Source organism: Aptenodytes forsteri, unplaced genomic scaffold (assembly GCF_000699145.1).
Source record: "Aptenodytes forsteri isolate BGI_AS27 unplaced genomic scaffold, ASM69914v1 Scaffold130, whole genome shotgun sequence".
NCBI lineage: Eukaryota > Metazoa > Chordata > Aves > Sphenisciformes > Spheniscidae > Aptenodytes > Aptenodytes forsteri.
The window spans coordinates 299157-322040 of NW_008795133.1; the positions used below are offsets into that span (position 1 = coordinate 299157).

At 36.8% G+C, this 22884-nt stretch overlaps 1 protein-coding gene across 2 annotated transcripts in view; it reads left to right on the forward strand.

The window, feature by feature from the left end:
• Positions 1-22884, forward strand: part of SRBD1 (S1 RNA binding domain 1) — a 133337-nt gene that overhangs the window by 91518 nt on the left and 18935 nt on the right. For both annotated transcript variants that reach the window (XM_009278384.2, XM_009278386.2), the window contains exon 18: positions 20264-20370. In XM_009278384.2, coding sequence (XP_009276659.1) covers positions 20264-20370 — 107 coding nt within the window. The remainder of the gene's footprint in view (positions 1-20263; positions 20371-22884) is intronic.

The window sequence follows — 22884 nt, forward strand, 5'->3', positions numbered from 1 at the left end:
GCGCCGGCAAAGTGTTGAAGTCAGTCAAAGTGTACAGACAAAGCTGAGCGAATACCAGTTTCCCCAGTACAGGGGCTATTTTTTCAGGAAGTCTAACTCAAACCAGATGTTTTGCTTAGACCTAGAGTTTGTTGCTGCCAAGCATCTCATCAGAGGTCAGAGTTCTGGGCTCAGGGCCCTGCTAGAATTCTTTCACAAATTGCTATTCGGTGAGGTTTTAATCCTAATGGAAAGAATAATGTGCTGCTTGTATCTGCAGTTATTACAAACACAGTATACATATTGTGGACTTCAAATGACTACATATTTCATTCCCATAAACAGGGAATGCAGATGAATGCAGTGTGTAATAGTTTTAGACATTCAAACTTAAACCAAGTATATAGTTTATACTACTGTTAACCATTTGCATTCTTAACACTCCTGTAAAATGAATAGTAATCTTGACTAACAATTGGCAGCTTGAAACAAAACAAAATAAAAAAAACCTCCAGCACGTTTTGACTTGTAAGCTGTTTCCTGAAGTAAATAGGAAACCTTATGCTTTTGAGAATGTTCAGAAAACACTCTGCTTGCTAAGGCACTAGGTTTGGCACAGTTTGTTTCTTTCCTTCCTTCCTTTTTTCTCTCTGTTTTTAAATGGTTTGGTAGCAACATTTTATGCTCAAGTTAATCTTACTTCAGCTATTTCTTCATACAGCTAATTATTCATCCCCAAAACCTCAGAGTAGACTGTGTATACTCCAGCTTACTTAAAAACAAATGCTGGTGATACAAAGTGATAAGAACAAGAACTAGTGATGAAAAATGTCACTATATTTCTGTCGTCTTGTTGGGAGCATTATTGATAAACTTCTGCTGTGATTCTACCGAAGTGAAGTTTGAGTGTAAGAAAAAAATCTCGGGCAACTTTGCTAGGGTGCTGCAGCCTGCAGCTGGAGAAATGCAGCTTGATATAGTATGAAGATTGAGATTTTGGATATCAGAAATTTAATGTATATTATAGAAAACAGTGCTACAGTGTGACATTAGATGATATAACTGATATTTCAGTACAGTGAGGCTATAGTGATGAGTTGTTAGAGTTTTATGTTGTGTAGCATCTTAGTTTTCAGAGAACACTGCTGAAGAATGGTATGTTATTTTCCAACTTTGATAACTCTTCAAACTTTTAAGTCTTATAAATATGTTCAGTTATTTTTAATATAACTGTGCTGCTTCATCTCATTCCAATTTGTAAATTTTATGTAACTCATAAATGTGTTTCCATTTTGGTGAAAAGTGTAACAAGAAAAAGGTGGTGTCTCTCAAAGGAGTTAATGTTATCTCATTCACGTGATGATCATAAGTCATTGATAATCACGCTGGGAAGGAGGTAAATATGTATAAGGCAATATGTCTACGTTAATACTCTAAACTTTGAGACATGCTGAGGTGTTCATCTGCCATGCAATTTATTCTCTCTTTTATTATTTTTATTATTTGATAAGAAAACTGCTTAATGAATGTCGATGTTACAGTACAGGTGCTACCTTTCTGAGCGGGGGGGAGAATCTTTCAAATACTGGTATAACTCTTCAGTAAGCCTCCCTACTCGCTAAATTTGTTTCACAGCATTGAATGAGATTTGTGAAATAAATCAGTGCTACATCAGTCTGGTTATTGAATAAGAACTTGATGAAGCTGGTATTTGGACAGCAAACTAATTTTCAGAGATAGTATGCATTTTTTAGAGAATAGAAAAAATAGCTTTCTTCCTGCTATATTCTTAAAAAAAAAAAAAAGAGAATGTGGCCAAAGTGGTGTTGGTAAGCTTCTTTTCCATTATAATGCACACTTGTATAAGTAATATTTTCCCCTTGGTTTACTGAGTAAAAATTACTTAGGTTTGGATGTACAGAACTGAATTGGAAAACTTGAGTTCTTTCGGTGGGTGGATAACAAATTTTAACTTTGTTCTGTTAGAATCTGCATTTTGATTAACCGAGACTGGTTTCTTTGTTTAATAAACACATAAAACCCCATAAAGACATACTACTTTTATTGCAAGTTGGATTATCTTGGTGCAAGCTGCTGCCTCAAGGTGAGAAAGCGAATATTAAACATGGATTGAAATGAATACGTACAACCTAATCATTCAGATGCAACAAGAAAAAGTGGAGACAAACTGCAATCTTATAAGAGAAGCTTCTTCATATTAATGAGTTGCCATTTGCCAATAATTCTGTCATTTGTAACTTGAATCATTCATCACCCCTGCAAATGGCTCTTTCAAGACATTATTTGCAATTTTGTCTTGTGTTTTTGTCCTTGATGTTGTGAAAATGACCGTCTACTGTTACAGGAATGAAAAGAGATCTCATTCAAACATCTTTTGTGTTTCCACTTTCAGTGAAAAATGTTTTTCAAACCTGCAGCTGGTTATTTCTGCAGGAGTTCCCACTTATATTCAGGTTTGATTGACATTTTGAAATGGCAGCTTTTCATGAAAAGCTGTTAACTTGTAGAATTTGGTTATGGTACTAAGACAGACTGACTTTGTTCTACTGTTGGGGCCTGTCCAACCTAAACACAACCCTGCATCTGAATTTAATAGTGCTACTCAGCACAGGGAGCGTGAGCTTTTTTCTTTTTTTGTTTCTTTTTTTTTAACACTGGTGCTTCTGATGTGTTTTTGAACCTGACCTGATAGGTACTCATCCTGATATCTCTTCTGTCAGTAATTGGGTTAATTGGCATTCTCCTCCTTTCTCCCTCTCCTGGGGTAGCAGGTTGTGCTAGGTTGTGCTTCCATAATTTGAGTGATGGAATATATTCCATTTTACATGATGAAAATAAATGGAAAATGTTTTTTAATGACTGTACAAGTACTACAGTGTCTGTCTTAAGATAAAAGTGACTATCTGCAGCCTTTATTACTATTTATTTTTGAAGTTTTGGGCGCGAGGGCAAGCTTATGGTATTAACAAATCTTCTGAGCAATGATTACTGATTTAATTTCTTGTCAAAAACTGAGAAAGCAGTGCATAACATAATTATTCTGCCCTCATCTTTACTGAGTTGGTCTTTAGTATTATGCCAGAATGTTGAAAATGGGAAAGGGAGACATTGTGCAAAATCAGTTACCCTCTGCGTTTCTTGCCAGGCTTCTAAATAAGGATATAAAAGTACCCATACACGTTAGCTGAGACAAAGAGGAGTATTTTTAACTTTGAAACAGATTACTTTTTACATAAGGGAACTGAAAAAAGTAGAGATCCTGGCATCCATCGCTGATGTCTGCTGTTGTTTTACTCGAGTGTGAGAAGTAAAACATGGGAAATATTTTGGGTTTTTCACAGGTTAACTGTACAGTCCTGTAAGAGTAAATGTGTATAATTTGTATGAGGGAGAATTTGAATCTTGTTTTATAAGGAGGTGAGTAATAGTGTCATTAATTACAAGTGATTGTACATTGTTAAGCTGCTGATTAAAAAACTTATTTTTGGCATACCATAGTTAGAATTTCTGATCAACTCTTCTCTTAGCTGGCTAATTACTTTTATAAAAAGCTTCTCTGTAGATTTTTACCTACTCATGGTGATACGCAAATTGATATACTCATCCAACCCCATGCCACTGTAGTTTGTGTAGGATGCTGAGATGGTAATGTAAAATATGTCCTGCTTATGCTGTCTCTGCAAGAGTCTTCTGTCATTTGCGATATGGCACTGGTGCAGCCACATTTTGGTTAACGTTAAAACCCACGTGTGTTCTTGCTGTGAAATAAAATTATTTGCTCGATCCTTTTCTTTAAAATGATCTAGACTAAGTGAATGTTCTGTAGTTTCTAAATTTTAGAATTAATTTTTGAGTACCAACCAGAAGATAAATTTTATGTTGATGAACCAATGTTTACAGTTCTGTCCCGTAATTTTGAATGAATGCTTGCAAGCTTCATGTGAGCTTTTAAAGTAAAAGCGAAAGCATCCTAGTTGCCACCCAGACATTACTGTTAAAAACTAATAACCCTCCACCACTATTCCTCCAAGCAAAGACAGGATACATAGGTACAAGCTTTTCAGTATACCCTTAAGGTCACTGTGAAATACTAGACCAATTGAATTAAATGGCAAACTGCCCACTGACTTTAAATGGAGCCAGGATTTTGCCCTTTAACTCTATCAGGCCCTAAGGGCAAGCAGATTTCATTCTTAAGCAGACCAAACATGGCAGTGTTTCAAAGGAAAGTTGAGCTGTTGTGAAGTTTGACCCAAACTGTGCAAAATGCAGAGGGCAGCACGGGGACCTTGAACTGCACTTGGAAGTACAAGGGGTACAGGTAAATGGCTACTGTCCTGATGGATGCAGTGGAAGGTGGTTACCATTTTGAAATGCTGTCTTCCATGTCATTTTCTATAGGAAAACATTCTTTTCATGTGTTATTGATTGCAAATGAACATTCTTCATTTAAAAATGGGTAGGAGAATATAGAGAGCAGGAGAGACTAACTAATGTGCTGCTGCTTCACACTGTTCCCATGCAGAGTAAAATAGGTTGGATTTTTCGTATGACTCTCTCAGCAGTAGGACTAAACATTTAAAATTGATACTTTTTTTTATATTACATATTTAATGGTAACTTTTCTGGTATTCCTTCTTTAGCATTCTGTGGTAAATTTTCAATAATGTTTATAGTCATTTCATATGGTGTCCTTTTTTTAAAGAAGGATCTGTTAAGACAATGTTTATCAATATATTAAGGACTGAAACATTCGAATGATTTGCTGTCACAGAAATCTTGGATTGCAGGATAAAGCTTTAAAGAAAAATACTCATTTCAACCAGATAAGCATACATTTTAGGGTCTTCAAACTCACTTGTTTTACAAGAGCAAGTGTAATACTTGCGATGGTGTAAGTACTGTTTATTATTATTACAGAGCAAAATGAAAATTCTTCGGTGAGCCTGGACTTTTTCTGCCACATTTATCTGGGCAGAAGAATTAAACATCCTTATAACATTTTTTTCCCCTCTCTCTCTCTAATTCACTGTTTTAAGTTATACTTTATTTCAATTTGGCTTCCTCAACTTGCATAGAAATGCTGCTGTAAATCAAGAATCTCGTACCTGTTCGCTCCCTTAAGATTAGCATAAATTTAGACATCACAAAACCTCAAAGTGGGTGGGTTGATAATCTGGACATTCTTTGTAAGTATTAAAACCCTCCCTGTCTGTTTGGGTATTTTTTTCCCCCACCCTTTATTCCTGCTGTGTAGTTGTCCTTCATTTTATTTTAATTTGGCTGATGGATGCAACTATATATTAACGAACTAGAGGGGGGAAGTTAAGGACGTGTTATTTCCATTATGTCCTCCTAAATTTCTGTCTCTTCAGTGGAAGAGGTTTGTATCAGTGACAGGTCCCATTTATTCCTAAACTATAGCGAAACACTACTCTCAATCTTAATTAAGGCTGTTCTAAAGCAGCGTTCCTGAACATGCTCTCGGTCTTGTCTTCTCAGAAAGTGTAAGTTGGCAGGGTTGCCTGCTGTCTGTGTCTCTGCAACTGCTGCTCTCTACTGTGGTGTAGTAAAGCCATGTTGATGAATGTTATGTATATATGTTACGATGAATGAATATGTTAGGGATATCGCCGGTAAATCTGGTTTTGCCATAGCTTTTCTGTACTTACCCGAGTGCCATTGTTAGAAGTACTTTACTCTGAGTAGCACTGTTAAAGAACCCAGGTATTTTGCTGAAAACACTTGTAAGTGCGGGTAAGAAGGGTAATGGTACAGATTTTGGCCTGAAGTGTGTGCAAAATAGTATGTCCATGCTCTTTATTTTCATAGCATTCCTTCCCCCTCTGTACGCATCGTTAGACTGTCCTTCTGTTTTATCATATCCTGAGATCTGATCCTATGTTGCTATTACTAGCTACCATATAATTTCCCGGCTCTATTTAGTAAGCCACTATGCTTCTTCCATAATCTTTTCTGACAAGCCAGTGTCCCAAGTAAATGGCTTATCTTAATGTGTTGCGGGGTTTAGTTTTTCAGGGCTTTGGGAAGAAGTGTGCTAAGGCTTCTATCTCCGAGTGTCTGCATCCTGAATTTTAGAGATACCTTTCAGAATGGCTTTTTTTCTGAGTGGGTTTTGTGCCTTTTTTTTCTTCCAGTCATAAAATGCAAGGTACATAACTAAGACAAATAGAGAACAGATTAATATATAAATGATTTAAAGATATGAATGCTTTATGAAACCTTTGAATCAGTTGGAAATGAGAGTGAATTCTCGGCAAGTGCAAGAGTCTTCTGAAAATGCCAGTGTGGATTTACATTCCTGATATCCAAAGAGACAGCAAGCTGGAACTGGACTCTGTTAGAACACTCTTGTATGTGATAAAGGAGTTTTGTTGCTAAAATTTCAGACTGCTGTATAATAATGTAATTTTTGCATAGCAATCTGTTTGCAGAATTTGTGCTGCTTCTGGGGTAGTAGCTAATGGAAGTGTTCTAGTGCTGCAGCTCTCCAGGAGAACTCTTTTTCAGCTAGGAGAGAGCTGAAGCTAGGACTTGCAGACAGAATTTCAGATTGAGAAAATGCATATTTTAGTGCAATGAGGTGCAGCGTGTGCAGATGGGAAGATAAAGAGGAAGAAATTAAACTCTCCTGAAAAATCTGAATCATGAGGTATCCATTTCTTTTCTGAGGCATTAGAATCGAATGATGGAAAAGACTGAAAGTACTTAAAGAAGATACCTGTGCATAAGCCATCATGAAGAACATTATCAGTTGCAGCTTCTTGTTTGTTCCAAGTATAAATTTCAAAATGGCTGATGTGGCTAGGAGTGTTTTGTCTTCCTTTGAGAAAGAATTTCAAGAAGAACTAATTATTTCTTTCATGTGATGTGACATAATGTAGAGTCTATGTGCAATGCTCTCTTCTCATTTTCCTAACTATCCGTATTTCAGTATACTTTGGACCAGGTTTCCATACCTCATATCTGGAGGTCATCAGTATGCATATAACTGGAACCATTTGGATGTTGGTTTCCAATTCTCTCTTAGAGGCATACAAGCAATAATAAAAATCTGCTCCTCATAAATCCCATCTAACTTAAAAGAAAAAAAAAGGGCAAACAAAAACAAACCGAAGTACAGGCCATTTTTAATTTTTCCACATACCTGTTTTACAAAGTCAGTATCTTAGGAATATACTTAACTGGAACAATTTTGGAGCCATTCATCCTATTTGGTTGTGCATGTAAGGTGGTCTAGTCGATGTTGCTAGCAGTTAAGTAGCACCAGGAGAACTTGGGATCAGCTTTTGGAGACATTTTTTTCCCACTGCTAGGATTTCACTACATCTGTGGTATTAAATAGCTTTGTTTTCCAACTTCTTGTCCAGACCTTAAATCTGTTAGTCTGAGGGGATAGCCTAGTTGCATCTAAATCTTGATTCCTACCCGAAAATAACTTATGAAAGAGAGCAGCTTAATTTTCATCGCTGAACTGGGCATATGAGCACTTCCTCTGGAACAGGATGTAATGGATTCAGTTACAGCACTTTTTTTACTCCAGCTGTGATAACTAAGACAACTGCTTAATTAGAAGTGGTTATTAGCTTTTAAAGTGAAGGGTATTTAGAACTATGTTTTAATTGTTTCCCGCTGATGCATGGGACAACTCAAAACAAAGATATGAAAACATTTGTAAGCTGACCCTGGACCATGCAATTGGAGAACATAGCGATCAGTGCGTGAACATCATAAAATATTGGAGAGGTAAAATGTGTGCTGTTTGCTTCTGGGTAACGATGCTCAGGTTGTAGACAGGAAATGAAGAATTGTAGTCCGTTCTTTTTCATTTACTACTACTTTGGTTTAAGAGAAATTCTTGTGGTTTTGATTTGTCATCTGTAAAACTGGGACTGTTTTCAGGTACCTATATCTCAGTAGTGTGAAGTTTAAAGGTTCTGCAGTGTCTGTGCATGTGTGGCTGTGGCAGGGGAGGTTATTGCTGTTCTAATTTGATAATATCCTAGCAAAACCAGAACTGTTACTGTAAGACAATATCTCCCAGAAGTTCTGTCACCTACAGGTCAAAGTAGTCTGAGTAAGTACACCAAAACCAAAATTCACCGCTTTCTAACTCTGTACTACCAGCTATGTATTTTCTGCCACTGCAAGTTTGGGAGAAGTTGAGAGTACTTTTAATATTTTATGAAAGGACTATAGAGTTTTTGACAATGCACTACTCTAATGTGCAGATTTCCTAGACTCTTAAGAGCAGGATCTAGGGAATCAAAAAGTGGTAGCTGGAGATTGAGTTCAGTGACTGGTTTGCTCTTAGTTACAGGATGAGTAACTGGAAAAATACCGTGTGTATTCTTGTATACAGCAACTATTTGGTATGTCTTTTCAGGTTGCCTAATAGCCCCAAACCCAAATCTAAACCTCTTTAAAAGGTTGTGTTCAATTACTGGTAACTAAAAAAATAAATTAATTGAATGACTTTGGATTTTACTTTCCATCCTCCAAACCTTCAACTCTGTTTACAAGTTCCCAACTGAAATGATCTCATGTCCTAAAGAAGACTGAATTGAAGTCAATTCAGCATTTTTCATTGCTAATAACAGTGAGGCACAAATCATAGAACTTCGTATAACTGGATCTTATGTCTTTCATGATAGGCAGTCATATACATGTTATTTTAGACTAGCAGCATATTCTAATGATGTCTAGTCCTAATTATGCTTATACTGTAAAACACTCAGAAATTTCTCTGTCTTTCTGTATTCAAAAGGCTAACAGAAATGAAAACAGAACTCAAATGAAGACAGAAGCATGTTAAGCAGATCACCTCAAATGAATTCCTTATGTACTTGTAGAATTATTCGTATATGTAAATGTTTAGAAAGGAATATTGAAACACTAAATTCCTGATTCAGCTTGAAAATAGAACTCAAATGAAGACAGAAGCATGTTAAGCAGATCACCTCAAATGAATTCCTTATGTACTTGTAGAATTATTCGTATATGTAAATGTTTAGAAAGGAATATTGAAACACTAAATTCCTGATTCAGCTAAAACCTCTCAATATTTACGTCTATTTTAAAACAGAAGATGATATTGTTCAATGTAGATTTTAAACCTGTATCAGAACTGTGTGTGTTCCAACTGTGGCATATGAACTTGAGAGCTTTGCTATAGTAGGAAACTAGCAAGCTGAGATTTGATAAGCTTCCACATCATCTCTGAACTCTGATTTCTTTCTGTTGTGACATGATGCTAACCCCTTTTCAGAATTGCAGCTAGCCCTGATCTGCTGAAAGCATTATATCCTTGCCTGTGTGAGTCAGAAAGCAGGAGTCTACTGCCTGGCACTGAAATGTACCTGAAGACAGAGCAGGCTGAATATTGCAATTAAAACACCCTTGTATAACTTTTTTTAACCTGCACATCAAATGCTTTTTTTAAAAAAAAATTAATTCTTAGGATGTGGGCTGACTAGGGTTTTTTCTGGCTTTCTGATGGAAGAGCATTCCAGGCAGCACAGAATCACCAATGCTATTACTTTTTAGGTTGTGTTTTCGTTTTCTGAAACTTTTCCGCTTCATATTTTGTCTTCCTTGAACTTTTCTTAGTTTTTACAATCATATGAAAAGCTAATTATTTTTGTTGTTCTAAGTCTACTGAACTATCTACCGTAGTTACTGAAAAGTTCCAATCTCCTACTAGATTCTCTTTTTAATTAAGATGACTGAATCCTGCAAACTCTTAAGCATATGCTCAATATTGAAGTGCCTTATCAGTAAACTTTGATAGGTCTTTGTTGCAGTTGAGTGAACTTAGAAGTGTGTATTTGCGGGATTGCCTTTGGATGCAAGAACTACCTTTGAACCTCAGGTGGTACACACCAAATCTTTGTGTGGTTGAGACCTGCATCCTTGGTTATATCTCGCTCTGAGATGAGTTTGCAGGCTGGGAATGGCATTAGCTGTCCATGTATCCCTCTCTCGCATCAGAAGGTAGAAGTTGCTTGGGCCAGAGTTAGTGATGATGACTTGCCAGGCATAGCTGTCTTCCTCATCTTGCCGTGATTTAGATTAACTCTGCTCCTTGCATCAGCCTAGTCAACCATGCGCTGTAGACCTCACTACAAGACTTGCACTTGAGCTTTCTTGCCAAGCTTTGTGTGTTTCAGAAGGTGAAGCTTGGCCATAGCTGATCTAAGGTGTCTCAGTTGCCTATTTTCTGATCAGAGCAACTTCTGCCTTGTGTGAGGAAAAGTCCAAAGCTTGATGCCTTATTCTAGGTTTTTTAGAAGAACAGCTGCCTTATGGTGTTCTTAAAATACAAATTCCATACAGAAAGGAACATCCAATAATAAAGGTGTTGGGGTTTTTTAATATTTAAAAATTCTGGATTCTTGCAGTATAAGTAATAAATTGCCAAAGCAGATGCACATTGAATAAGCTTATCTAATCATTTGGTTGATCCATCTGGTACCTCATCTCTTAACTCCCAGTCCTGCAAAGCACAGATAAAACTTCTATTGAGCTTCTGTCCTTAATTAATGTAGTGGGACATCAGCAAGTAATTTCAATGGAGCAGGCCTTGACTCTCTTGCTCTTCATGTTGTAAAGTAAGGGTATACTTCTGCAAGTGGTGGGAGGCAGACATAAGTGCTGCAAAATCAGAGATGGTTTTAATCCCTTCTTGCTCGATGATACACCAGCTTGCAGTTGTAAATGTTTGTACAAATAGAGAACTCTATTCCTCCTACCTTACTAATTTTAGCAAAACCAAACCTGTGGCAGTACAGTTGCTTTTTGGACTGGATGCTTTTATAATTAGAATTCATAAAGATATCTGGTTTTAAAATGGTAGGGTTCAGAAGTTTCTAAATGATTAAATCTTAAATTCTCAAATACTTTATTTCTTATTTTATTTCTTTGATTTTCCAAGCTAGCCTAAAACTTGTTTTGGTTAAGCTTTAGATCCTTTGTGAAAAAAAGATTTTGCAAGGCAAAGAGAGGTCAATCTTTAAAATGAATGATGTCGTAATCTGCTATCAGATTACACATTTGCAATTAATATATTCATATATGCAAAAATTAAAAGCTCTAACTTTGTAAGTAACTTGTAAGCTTTGTAAGTCAGTAATAGTAATGCAATGATTATTTACAAATCTTCCACTAGAGAATACCGAAGAAAACTTTATGTTCCAAGCAAGTTTTATTAATTTGTTACACTACAAAATTTTATATTATTTTATATGTTTACAAATAATTTAAACACTGTTTTTTTGTAATGTTTCAAACAAGCCTTTTGAAGGAATTTCCAGACCTTGAATAACAGTAAGGGTTATGTTAGGAGGCTACAAATCACAGCGTCTGTCAGGGATACTGGGAAAATAAGTGCTCTTTGATTTGTGCTTTTCCCTCCTACCTGCTGAGATCTTACTTGTTTAAAAAAGGATGTATAATGCAAGAGTACTCAATTGCTATTTCCACGTACAGGGTGGTACATGCATTATTCTTGTTTATGCCATTCTACTAGTTCATTTTGAATTCTCACTTTTTACATTATGCTAATCACTTTATTAGTAACCATCATATACTGTCAATAGCGATGGTGGTTCTGAAATGTCACTTGGTAATGAGAGAAATGTTGGTGTTCTCATTCACTTGTAAAAATTGTCATTGAGAACTTAATTTTTCAGTGCTGACAAGTTAGTGCAGCTAATTTACTTTTCACTCCTGTCAACTTTTCAACCTCCAATGTGCAAACATTTTGCTTGTGTTACATATGTAATAGGAAAAGTACTAAATATGTGTTCTAATGCAAATTTTGTTAAGCTTAGTGCAGAGCAGATTTTTAAAAAGGCACAAACTTACTACATCATAGAGATTTTTTTTTCCAATTAATTATTTATGCTTTTGCTTTAAATATAACTTGCTGTTATATGTAATAAGTGGTGCTGAAATTGGTTTCAGTTATCAAAGATGTGAATGACACAATGGATGCTTATGTACTCTGCCTGTCAAATCCATAAACACTGGTACTGAACAAACTTCTGTTTTCTCATGTTTCCTGGTTTTCTGTCAGCTTTCAGTCTTCCATGGGTCATTCAATAAACACTACCCTGGGTGACTTTTTTGAGTTGCCATATGTCAATCAAAATGAAGTGCATGCTTTTTAGTAAGCAGAGAAAATAAGCTTGCTTTATTTGAGTTTGGCTGTGACTTCTGCAGGACAGTGTCTTGCATTTTGTTTCATTCCTAGCTTATTTTTGCCTTTAGCTGTGCAGAGGAAGAGGTTGGGGATGCAGAGGGGAGGAGTGCCCCATGAAAGCAAAGGAGAAGCCAAATAGAAGAGAGGGAGAGAACTGAACAGCGGGATTTGAAAGTGTTCTTTAAGCATATTCAATTTGAACTGATCCACTTTTTTTTTTTTTAAAAAAAAAAAGGGGGGGGGGGGGCTGGAGGGGTTGAGGAAAGACAAATTACCTAAAAGCTTTTTCCAGAAAGCGTTTCAGGAGGTGGTGTCACATTAAATTAAAAAAAAAAAATATATCCCTCTTAACTGTATCATGACTAATTCTGTTGGTGTGGGATTAAAAAAAGTGCTGAATGTCATTGGCATATACATTCTTTTCTAATGAGGGAATGGATATGTCATTGTATTAAATATATTCTCAGTGCACTGCTGATTTGAGTCGCCTGGTGTAGCAGTTGCTAAGTGTGTTTTATACTAACTTCGAGAAAGCCAGTGAGCGCAAGAAGTTGCTTATGTTAGACAACTAGGATATGATAAAATATGTATCAACTGTACAAATCTTTCCTTTCTAGAAAATACCCTTAAATGAACTTGCATTTTTGTTGTTGTTTTTAATAATATTGCAAGTACCACATTCCTCATTAGAGATGAGTGAGAGGAATCCCAACTTGTCTTCAGTGGAGGAGGAGGAAGTGTGTGTATTTATATAGACTTTTACCAAGCTCCTCACATCTCGTGGGGGCTCCCCTTGCTCTGAGTTGGAACTTTATACCCAGGAACTGCTGTTCCTCAGTACTGTTCCTTCCCCCCATCTGCTGCAGGGGGATTGATGGTCACTGACTTCAGACTAAACAGAATTCCCACAGATGACTGGACTCACCTGGGCTTCATGACTTCTGTCTTGTCCCTCTAGAAATGTACTATTCCTTCTCCCTCTTAGTGTAATCTTTTTTTTTTTCCTCTTGTCCTTCAGCACTTTTCAGGAAAATCCCCAGCTGAATTTGTTGCCTTTCAGCCATGTGATCTATGAAACTCTACTCCTGATGGTCCTTGCTTTATCTTTCTTTAGTATTACAGGGTATCCCCTATACTTGCAGACCTTTAACAGCCCCAAAATACAGTTTTGGACTGAAATTGAAATGTAGGCTTTCCACCTAGCAGTTTGGGCAATCACCTTTGCCACTTACTGGAAAAAGAAAATGTCCCACTGAAATCTCCAGGAGTTATGCAGTTGATTATAATTACAATTCAGATTGCTGCCCCTTAGTCGCATAACAATATGCATGGAGAAAACTGGTACCTGCTCTGGGAAGAGGAAGATGTTTTTGGATATATGGCATTTTCTGCTAGCTTGCTCATGTCAAAGAAGTTAGCTTTAGAAATCAGACATATTAGCAATGGGTTTGAATTTGTGTAACAAGCTTAGCGGTATTACTGCTTCTGTTAGGACACAAGCACAAGTAAATATAAGATGAATTCCAGCAACTTGCAAGTAACGTGAAGCATTTAGATGATCAAGTGTGCATTTTTGTTTTCTTTTTTAATGTCAGAGCTGACAGACTTTGTTTTTGTTTTATCATTTTCTTTGAAAATATAAATCCATTTCTCTCTCTTGGGATATTTCAGTAATAGTAATATGCTGTTAAAATAAACAGAATTTGGATTTTTGAAAACAAGAAATGAGTCAGAGTTAAGTACATAGGATAACAATATATCCTATAACAATATAACATTCGGAGAAATCACAAACAATCTTCAAAAGAAATTCTTGAAGTTAGGCCCTTTTATCAAACATCAGAGGGATAAGCTTGTTTTCTTAGAATCTAACTGAAAGGGATTTTCCAGAGGACGCTAGAGATTAAACCTCTCTGCCTGAACTTTCCAACGTTTTCACCTGACATGTAAGGTGCGTTTTTAATTTTTTTCTAATTCTGCACATGAAAAGGTACTTATCATTAGACTATTTGTGTTACATTAGTCCTGCTGTACTTAAGGGCTTGTCCTGAATGCATTTTGCTTTTGTGGTTTCACAAGCATTTGAAATGCAGCTGATTGTATGTAGGCCACAGCACTAGTAGAGCATGTTTTTCCCTTTTTTAAATTTTACAACACATTTCCATGGATTGAGTTCTGTAAAATAATACAGTTTTGAACTTTGCTTAGGATATGTTGTCCCACCTAATTTCTCATTCAGTAAATGTCATTCAGGCTGCACAGTTATACCACTTTTTAAAGAAAAAAAAAAGTATTTTTTTCAGGAGGCGTGTTGGCTAGTCTCACATGCCAGTATTAAAATTCATGGATACAGAAGTTAATGGTAGGTACCAACGAAATAATGTTTTATGAGGTGTTAGAAGTGTTTCAGGACTTAAAGACAGAAAAAATTAAATTGCATTTATTTCATTGAAGGTTGACTTTTGGATTCAAAGGACAAGTGAGGTATAACTTGATCAAAAACCAAGATAGATTGTCTGACGGGCAGCTTGGTCTTATTTAGGATGAATGTTGATCTTGTTATAATACTGTAATGCTGAGCCTGGGTCAAGAACCTGCAGGTTGCTGCCCAGACTTGAGAACTCTTCCCCTCCCCACTGCTTTGTGACCAGCATCATTAGGTCATGTCTGCACTACATCTGTAGGCTCTGCAGGGTAAGAATAATTCTTGTTCAACTGCTTTGGAAGGTGCCTTGCTTGGCTTTTGGGCATTGTAAAGTAATAACGATGCGCGGGCTGGTCGTGTTCATGTCTACTAATGTTTGTAAATGTAAAATAATAAGTATTTAAGAATTGCTGTGTGTAGCACTAGAATTTTAAGCTGTTTGAATTTGTCTTTGAGAGACATGCAATCATACTGTATTTTCTGAAATTATGATTTTTATAGGGACCAGGAAAAGGCTACCAAATGCATTATAGTTATGTGTATTGTTTTAGTATTTGTGGGGTTTTTTTAGGTTGCCAAAGGTAAAGAGCTTGAAGTTGTGATTTGCTTCCATGTAAAAGCTGCCGGTTGGGGTTGTTCTAGTCTAGCACTACTAATACAGTATTTAGTGTGTTTGGTCAGGCAAAGTTAGTCAGTCTACTGGGCCACCATCTATGTTTATGCACATTGACTAAGTACAGCCTCCAGGCTTCATGTGAACAGTGGTTCTTTGACTTGATAAATTTGTCGTGCTGGTGACAAATGTATTTTTACAGTGTCTGTACTGGTATACTGCTAGAAATAACTGAGACGAGAGGCTATTTAAAATACTGCCTTCCTTTTGTGTACATCAACAGGTTTTTGAAACTGGAAAATGGCTTTCAGTTACAGTTGTAGTAGCACCCTCTCAAGGAACAGATAGTTTTTTAGTAATGTTAATTGTTTCCAGTGAGTGTTCGTAGCTCTTGAAACCAAGAGAAACAACAATCCTTGCTCTCTGCTTCATACCACATAAAAAGAAAAGATAGCTGAAGTATTGGGGGATATAATAATAGGACAAAACTATCATGTGCATAATAGACAGGTGTTCATAAACACTATTCTTTAGTGTTAAACGTTCTGTGCTGTGTTTAATGAAAGTACATGAAATGGATTTATATTGATTATTTATTTTTTTTTTTAGCACGGGTTTGCAGGGTGGTAGTTTTAAAGTATGCAATATAATATTCTTTTTCTGGTAATTTTAACACATTTACCACAGACTAATTTGACCAGTAATCATGACCAGAAATCAAAATAGCAGCCCTTGATTTTCTTCCAGGTTCATGAATGTAAGTTACATTAGGGATATTTGGGATACTCTTTATAAAAATATTAGAAAAATGTAATGTTTGAATTTCATTTATTGGTCAACTACAATTATTTATTGTAGCAGTTTCAATTAATCAAGTAGTTTAATTTTGTGTCTTGTTCCCTGGCTTACTTGATAATTCCTTAGAAAACACATACTAAAGTACGGTTACAGTGCCTGATATTTCTAAGGGCAAAGTAATTTATATAGTCCTTCCCACAAAAAACTCAAACCAAACAGATATCTAAGTACTTCCTAATGCTGTCCGTGAAGCAAGGTGGCTTTGTTTTCTGGAGAGTGATGATAAATGAAAGTGTGCACATTTGCACTGGACATCCTGCAGTTTGTGGCAAGTCCTGTATTTCTGCTGGCCTTCGTTTCCATAAATTGGGGGTATCTATCCTTTTTATTGCTTGGAGATCATCATACAAAATGAAGTCTTCGGCTCCAGATCTACTATTCCAGCAGTGAATATTTTAATGGTTGTCATTTCTGAGTATCCTTTTAATAAAACATTAGTGATCTATTTGGGTGGTAAATTCAAGATGATGTTTGAAAATCGCACAAAAGGTCATGCTCCTTTCTTGTTAGACATAGCTGTTGGGGCACCTTTTGTGCTTGACTCCAAGGAAGCTCCTGGTATGAATGGTTCAGCTGGCTGAGGGAGCTAGTTTCTCATGGTTTTGTAAGGGGACTTGTGGGGGCAGTTGTGGTATTTGTTCCACAGATAAAGACAGTTAATAAATAAGAGTATTCTTATTTAAAAGAAAAGACAAGACTTTACAGTTTTAGTGGGGACACCCTCATGCATAGGGATGCATTCAGAGTTAGTGTTAATATGAAAATGTTTTATTTAGAACGATTTGCAGGGGATCAGCTGATGCAACAACCTACCACGTTGGTGTGTGGAGGGGTTGTTGGAGGCTGTGCAGCATAAAATTCTGCATAAGCACACTTTGAAAGTAGCCTTGCGTATTGGACTTGGGCTTTGTTTATGCAGGTTTTATTCTGATGTGCTTAATGCAACAGTTGAGGGGGATTCCTGTCTTTACAGACCTGTTGTAGCGAGTGAATAGTGTGGAGTATCTGTGCTTCTAGTAGTGTCTGAATAATCTGATACCACTCCAGTGCATATAAATAGTACATAGAAGTGTATAATATCATCTAACCTCTGATATTTGAGAAGATGAGTGAAATTTTTGGAAGACTGGAAAACGCACTGCACTTTAAACCTTTCTGAAGTGTAACCTGTTAGCAGTAGGAAGTCTTGACAATGATATTGGGATAATATTTTTTTTAATTAACTACTTTTAGAAATTAAATTCATAACACTTCTGTGTGCTTTGTACCAATGTAAAGAGGGATGTAGAAATTTCTTCATAGCAAAAGGAAATTGTGATGGTCCGTAGCTGCATCTTGGAGGCAGATTTGTGAACATCATTCACTAACTGAATGTACCTTACCTCTGTAAGGTATGGGTTGCTTAGGGATTGTTTTAGCCATGCTGTCTTATGCTTATCCTGTTCTGTCAGATCTACCCATTCACTTTTTCTTTATCCATACCTTCACATACGTGCTGTGATGTCCATTCAAAGTGGTACGACTGTTATGTGTTGGAGTAATAAAGAACAACTTGTGCATGTTTTGGTTTGTTTTTTTTAATGGTGACTGTCAAGCAGCAATAAAGTTAAAAGATGCAAATCATCTTTTGCAGCTCTGAGAGCTCCTTGTCTTCCTGGCAAAAAAAAAAAAAACCACAGTTGAATATCACAATTTTTCCAAAAAGTGTGTATTGTCACCTGAATTTTACACAAACTATTGCATCCACAAACTTAAATCTTCAGATAAATGCCAACTTCGTATTTGAAACTGGGGATCTGTGAGCACTGGTCTTTCTTCCACTGGCAGAGGTATTTCAGGATGCTTAGCGTTTGATTGTGATTATATCCTTTCCTGTTTTTTGGGGGAGTATAGTTGGCTGAATTGCTATCTAAGTTCACTTTCAGCAGACTGGGAATGAAGCTTCTGCTGACTCAAGTCTCATTCAAAGAACTGCTTAGAAAGATTAGGCCAAATCTATGGATTACCTTCTTTGCTACACCCTATGCTATAAGGCATTGTAGAGATGATGATGAATGTCTCAGTTTTGAATCACGTAACTGCATGTTATTCCTTCTGAAGAATGATCATCATCTTAAGGAATGAGACTGAAACAGCAGTCGACCCCCATCTCTGCCACAGACCCTACTTTATATTCGGAATAGTTATTTTAGACTACGCTTTTCTTAGAGGTGGCCAAGAACTGCTACTGTTAATGGAACTTGTTAATGGAACTTGTGAAACTGTATGATAATCAACTTCCAAATACCTTGGAGTCGGTAGCCTTTCCTAAAAGCAGACGGAAATTTTGAGAACTCTGCATTTTTTTCTCCTTTTTCCTTCCTCCATCATAATGAAAACAATTGTTAAAGTAGTATCTTTATTTTATTAAATTTTTAATTTGTGGTTCATCATGGAAAATCTAGCCCAGTATTTGGCAGCTGTACTTGGCAAAGAAGAGAAAATGTGGGTGTTGTTTCTGAGCAGTTTTATTCTGGTTCTTGTACTGTGTTATATAAATGCAGCCTTGCATGAGCATGTGTGAGAGCTAGAAGCCTCTATCTCTAGTACATACCCAGCTGATGGCAGGAGGAGGGAATATATAGAACATCCTCACTAAGAGAAGCTGCATCTTCAGTAAGTCAGAAAAACAGAAACATAAGACTTCTTTTTAGGGTGTGGGGTTTTTTTGTTTATCTCTTTTTATTCAGGAAAGAAGCCATTGTGTTGTAGTGGCAACACATTAGTAAGTAGAAACTGACATTTGATCTGCAAAGTGTACAAGTAAGCTTTGTGGTTGTAAGGCCAAGACTGTGTGCAAATGCAAGTACTTATGCATATACATGGCTTTTTGCATACGAACTTTATATAGGAGGAGTAATATTGGCAAAATTTGCGCTTCCTTTTTGTAAGTAGCTTCATTATGTATCGCATCATGAAAATACATCACATTACCATTACCTGAAATGAGGGGGCTATGAAATACATTGCCATAAGTTTTATGATTGTTTCAGTTATTAACCACTACTTGATGAACTACCAATTTTTGTAGATTGGGATTGATGCTGTTGGCATGTTAAATTTAACTGTGAAATATTTAAAAGGTCTGAATGGCTTAGAAGGTAAAACAAAGTAGTAGATGAAGTGTTTGGTGTATTGGCTCGAATCCAGCTTGATGTCCTAAATGAATGCATCACGAAACCACAACAGATCAACCCAGATTTACATGACTGGCGTATAAGAGCCCTGAAGCTAAGCCAACATAGTGATTGAATTAGCTCCTGCATTTAGAGGCTTCTCCCTCCAGGTCAGACTTCTAAGCACTGATGGGCTTCTGTGGGAAACTAAAAGTTATAGATTGAAGTATTGCCTACATTGTGGAGGAAAAGAAATCTTCGAGCTTCAGAACTTTTATCTTTGACAAGTGTGACTGACTTTCTTTGGGGGGGGCGGGGGAAGGGGAAACACTATGAACAATACTGGAAAACCTGGAAGAGTTTCCATTAGTGGTGCTACAGTCAAGGACCTGCCAATCTTCCCAGAAATATCTGTTCAAAATCTGAAACATTTTGTTGCTACAGGGCTGATAGGTACCTTATGTATTGCCCACCCTCATACAATAACTGGCTTGTTCTCTTAGTAAATAGTAACTACTGTAGTGTGATGCTCATAAATAGGACAATTTTGCAAACATTTATGTGTGCAGGTGCAGAAGTGCAGCATTTGTGATCTTTTCTTCTTATTTTTAAAATATTGTCTTATTTTTTTATAGGTAAATAAACAGATTAAAAAAAAGACATAGTGGATGAACAGAAGCATTACTCCTTTTGAGTAATCATTATGTGTTTAATATAGTTTTGTTTTTACATGATGCAGGGAAATAGTTATTAAAAAAATGCAGTAATGTGAAGACTGTCTTATTTGAGTCATTTGTATCATGACAAAGATGTTGCAAAGAGGTACTGGAGACCCTTTAAAAATATGTTCTACAATTTGTTTTTCACTAGTGCCTTCACATAAGATACTGATAAGCTTCAACTATTTTATTAATGTTAGCATTGTTTGCAGTTTATTTTTGTACTCTTCAATATTTCAGTAATCCAGTATCTCCATTTTTGTTTCTCAGCATGATGTATCACAGACTTTGCTCAAAGCAACTCTGGACAGTGTGGTTGAAGAGTGTGTCAGCTTTGTAGGAGTTGATATTAACATCTGCTCAGAAATACTATTAAGGTGAGTCAAACATTTTCCTATTCCAGTAATTACATGGCTCTGGATCACAGAGTCTCTGTTTAGTCTGCCATCTGACTCAAGCTCAGCTGGAGCAAATGGCTCTTGTGTTAAACTGCCAATTACATGAAAATGACACATTAAGACAGTATTTCACTGGATCATTAAGAGTCAGTTTTTAAGGGTACATGTATGTATGTATCCAGGGTAAAACTATTTTTCAGAGATAAACAGATATTTTAAAATTTTGAACCAACACTGCAATTTTAGAAAAACTTGATATAATTAATTTGTATTTTTACATTGAGAAAGGGATTTTCAAATATACTTTCTGTCTCTTAGGTATTTTTATAGGTACTGCTAAGTGGAACAGGTTGTAAAAGTTGGGTGAGGAAAGGAGAAGAGGAAAGATTTAAGGGGAAACTGCTGAAAAATGTATCCCTTTTTACTGATTTTTTTTTAAAGTGATTATGCCATATTTACTTGGAAAATGTTCTGGATTTTATTTCTCTTGGTTAGAAATTAAAAGCTCATTCTCTTTTGAGTGTATAGCACTGAGAATCGTTTAGCTGAGCAGCCTCTCAGAAGAGCAAAGTGTTGCTGTCATCCTCTGTAGTAGGAGGGGTAGAAAAAGAACATCCATAATCTAGGTAGTGACAATTATATTAGGTATCAAAGTTAGGAAAAATGTGTTCTTGCTGGCTCTCTTTAATTTTTTTTAACTCCTTATTTTCATTCTTGAAAACGTCTTTCCATACTTTGGAGAGGCTTTCTGTCTATTCTTTTTGTTTTTCCACTTTGTCCTCCATATTCTTTTTCTGTGTGTATCTAATTCTTAGCCTGACTCCTGATTTACCTTCTGTCTTAACTTCTTTCAGACTTAGATCAGCTATTAGTAAGAAAGAAAGCAGTACCTATTGGTAAATAAAGCTGACCAGCTTTCATTTGTGAATAAAACCCTACCTGAGCAAGTGCAGTGGGTGAGCACTGTCAGCCTTCTGCAGGGTACAGCTATGTTGTGCAGTTCAGCAGAGGGCATCAGGCTGAGGTGCTGCTGTGCCTCCACAAAACTGTGAATGTGGAGTGACACTGTCCAGTCATGGTTACAGGTGGTAACCACATTGGCTAAATACTTTGGTCTAATTAACCTGTCTTATGATGCTCGTATGCACATGCTGCGTCAAGTTCTAGATCTAACTTGATCCTCAGCAGTTCAATTCTGCTGCTCTGTGTAGATGGAGTCTAATTTTTCCTCAGATGTACAGTGTATGAAATTGTCACCCTAGCTAGAAAGCGAACAGGGTTTGCTGCTTATGCTTCTGATGCATCAAATACACTTGTTGACACATATTATGTGTGGAAGGGGTGACAATGCTACAGTACTTGCATTACTGCTGAGTATTGTACTTGAAAGACTTGAGATCATCAGTGGAAAATTCTGTGAACTCTGTGTCATGTTCCATTGTCAGTGTAAATAAGCTGGATTTCATAATGTTTCTAAGAAATTTCTTGAGAAAATTCCATTCCTAATGATTATTATTTTGTCTATGGTTAAAGGTGTGCCTCTCCAATTTAATTCTGAGGTTTCACCAACTTTGGATTATTTTTTTTAAGTTTTTCTTGAGGATGAGAATAATGGAAAGACTTTTTTTTTCTCCCCCCTGATTTTTGACTCTTCTTGCCAGGTTTGGTGGTGTTTTTCTAGAATCAGCCCGTGCCATTCCACAAACGGGTCTCTGCTGCCATTGACTTAAAGCAATGGCATCTGATACATAGAGCCAGATGGGTGACATTTTCCTTCTCTAGTGCTAGGAGTAACTGCCCACCATAGCTCTCTTACCTCTTTCTGCGATTAACATACTCCATACACAGAAAGTTGTACTCACATGTACATACAGAAAATGTGCAGCAAACCCACTGCTTCCTGAAGGAACTTGGCTAGCTGCAGTTGCACTTCACAAGTAAGTTTTTGCCAGATCCGAGTTGCCCTCAGAACGACTCATGCAGCCTGTTCCCAGCTGCTCTTTTATCTCAAGAACAGCTGAGAGAAAAGGAACAAGCTGTGTGGATCTGTTAAATTGTGTGAGGAAGGCAAGCTGCTCCCAGCCACTCTCCTGGATAGCAGACGTCAGCCCTTCATGTTGGGACAAGGTGTTGCGGTACCATTGGAAGAGAGTAACTGAGAGGGGGCTGTTCTCACAGGAACAATTTATCTGTCCTGAACCCTCCTCCCACGTTGTTTCCTGAAGAGGGCAGCTGGGGGCAGGCCATAAGACATGACAAATTGAATTGGCATTACAGAAATAGCCAACAGATCATAAATTACACGTCCCTGGCTTACTAGTTAGGTATGTGCAGAACCATATTGCTGTACCAAGTTTTGTTGACTTGAGTGGATTCCTTCCATAGAACTAAGAGAAGGGATCCTTTTTCAGACGATGTCTTTGGTCTGGGAGTCTATTTGCAAATTTCTTAGCTGTTTAAGTTTTGTAAACCAGATTTTCTATGGTAATGTGT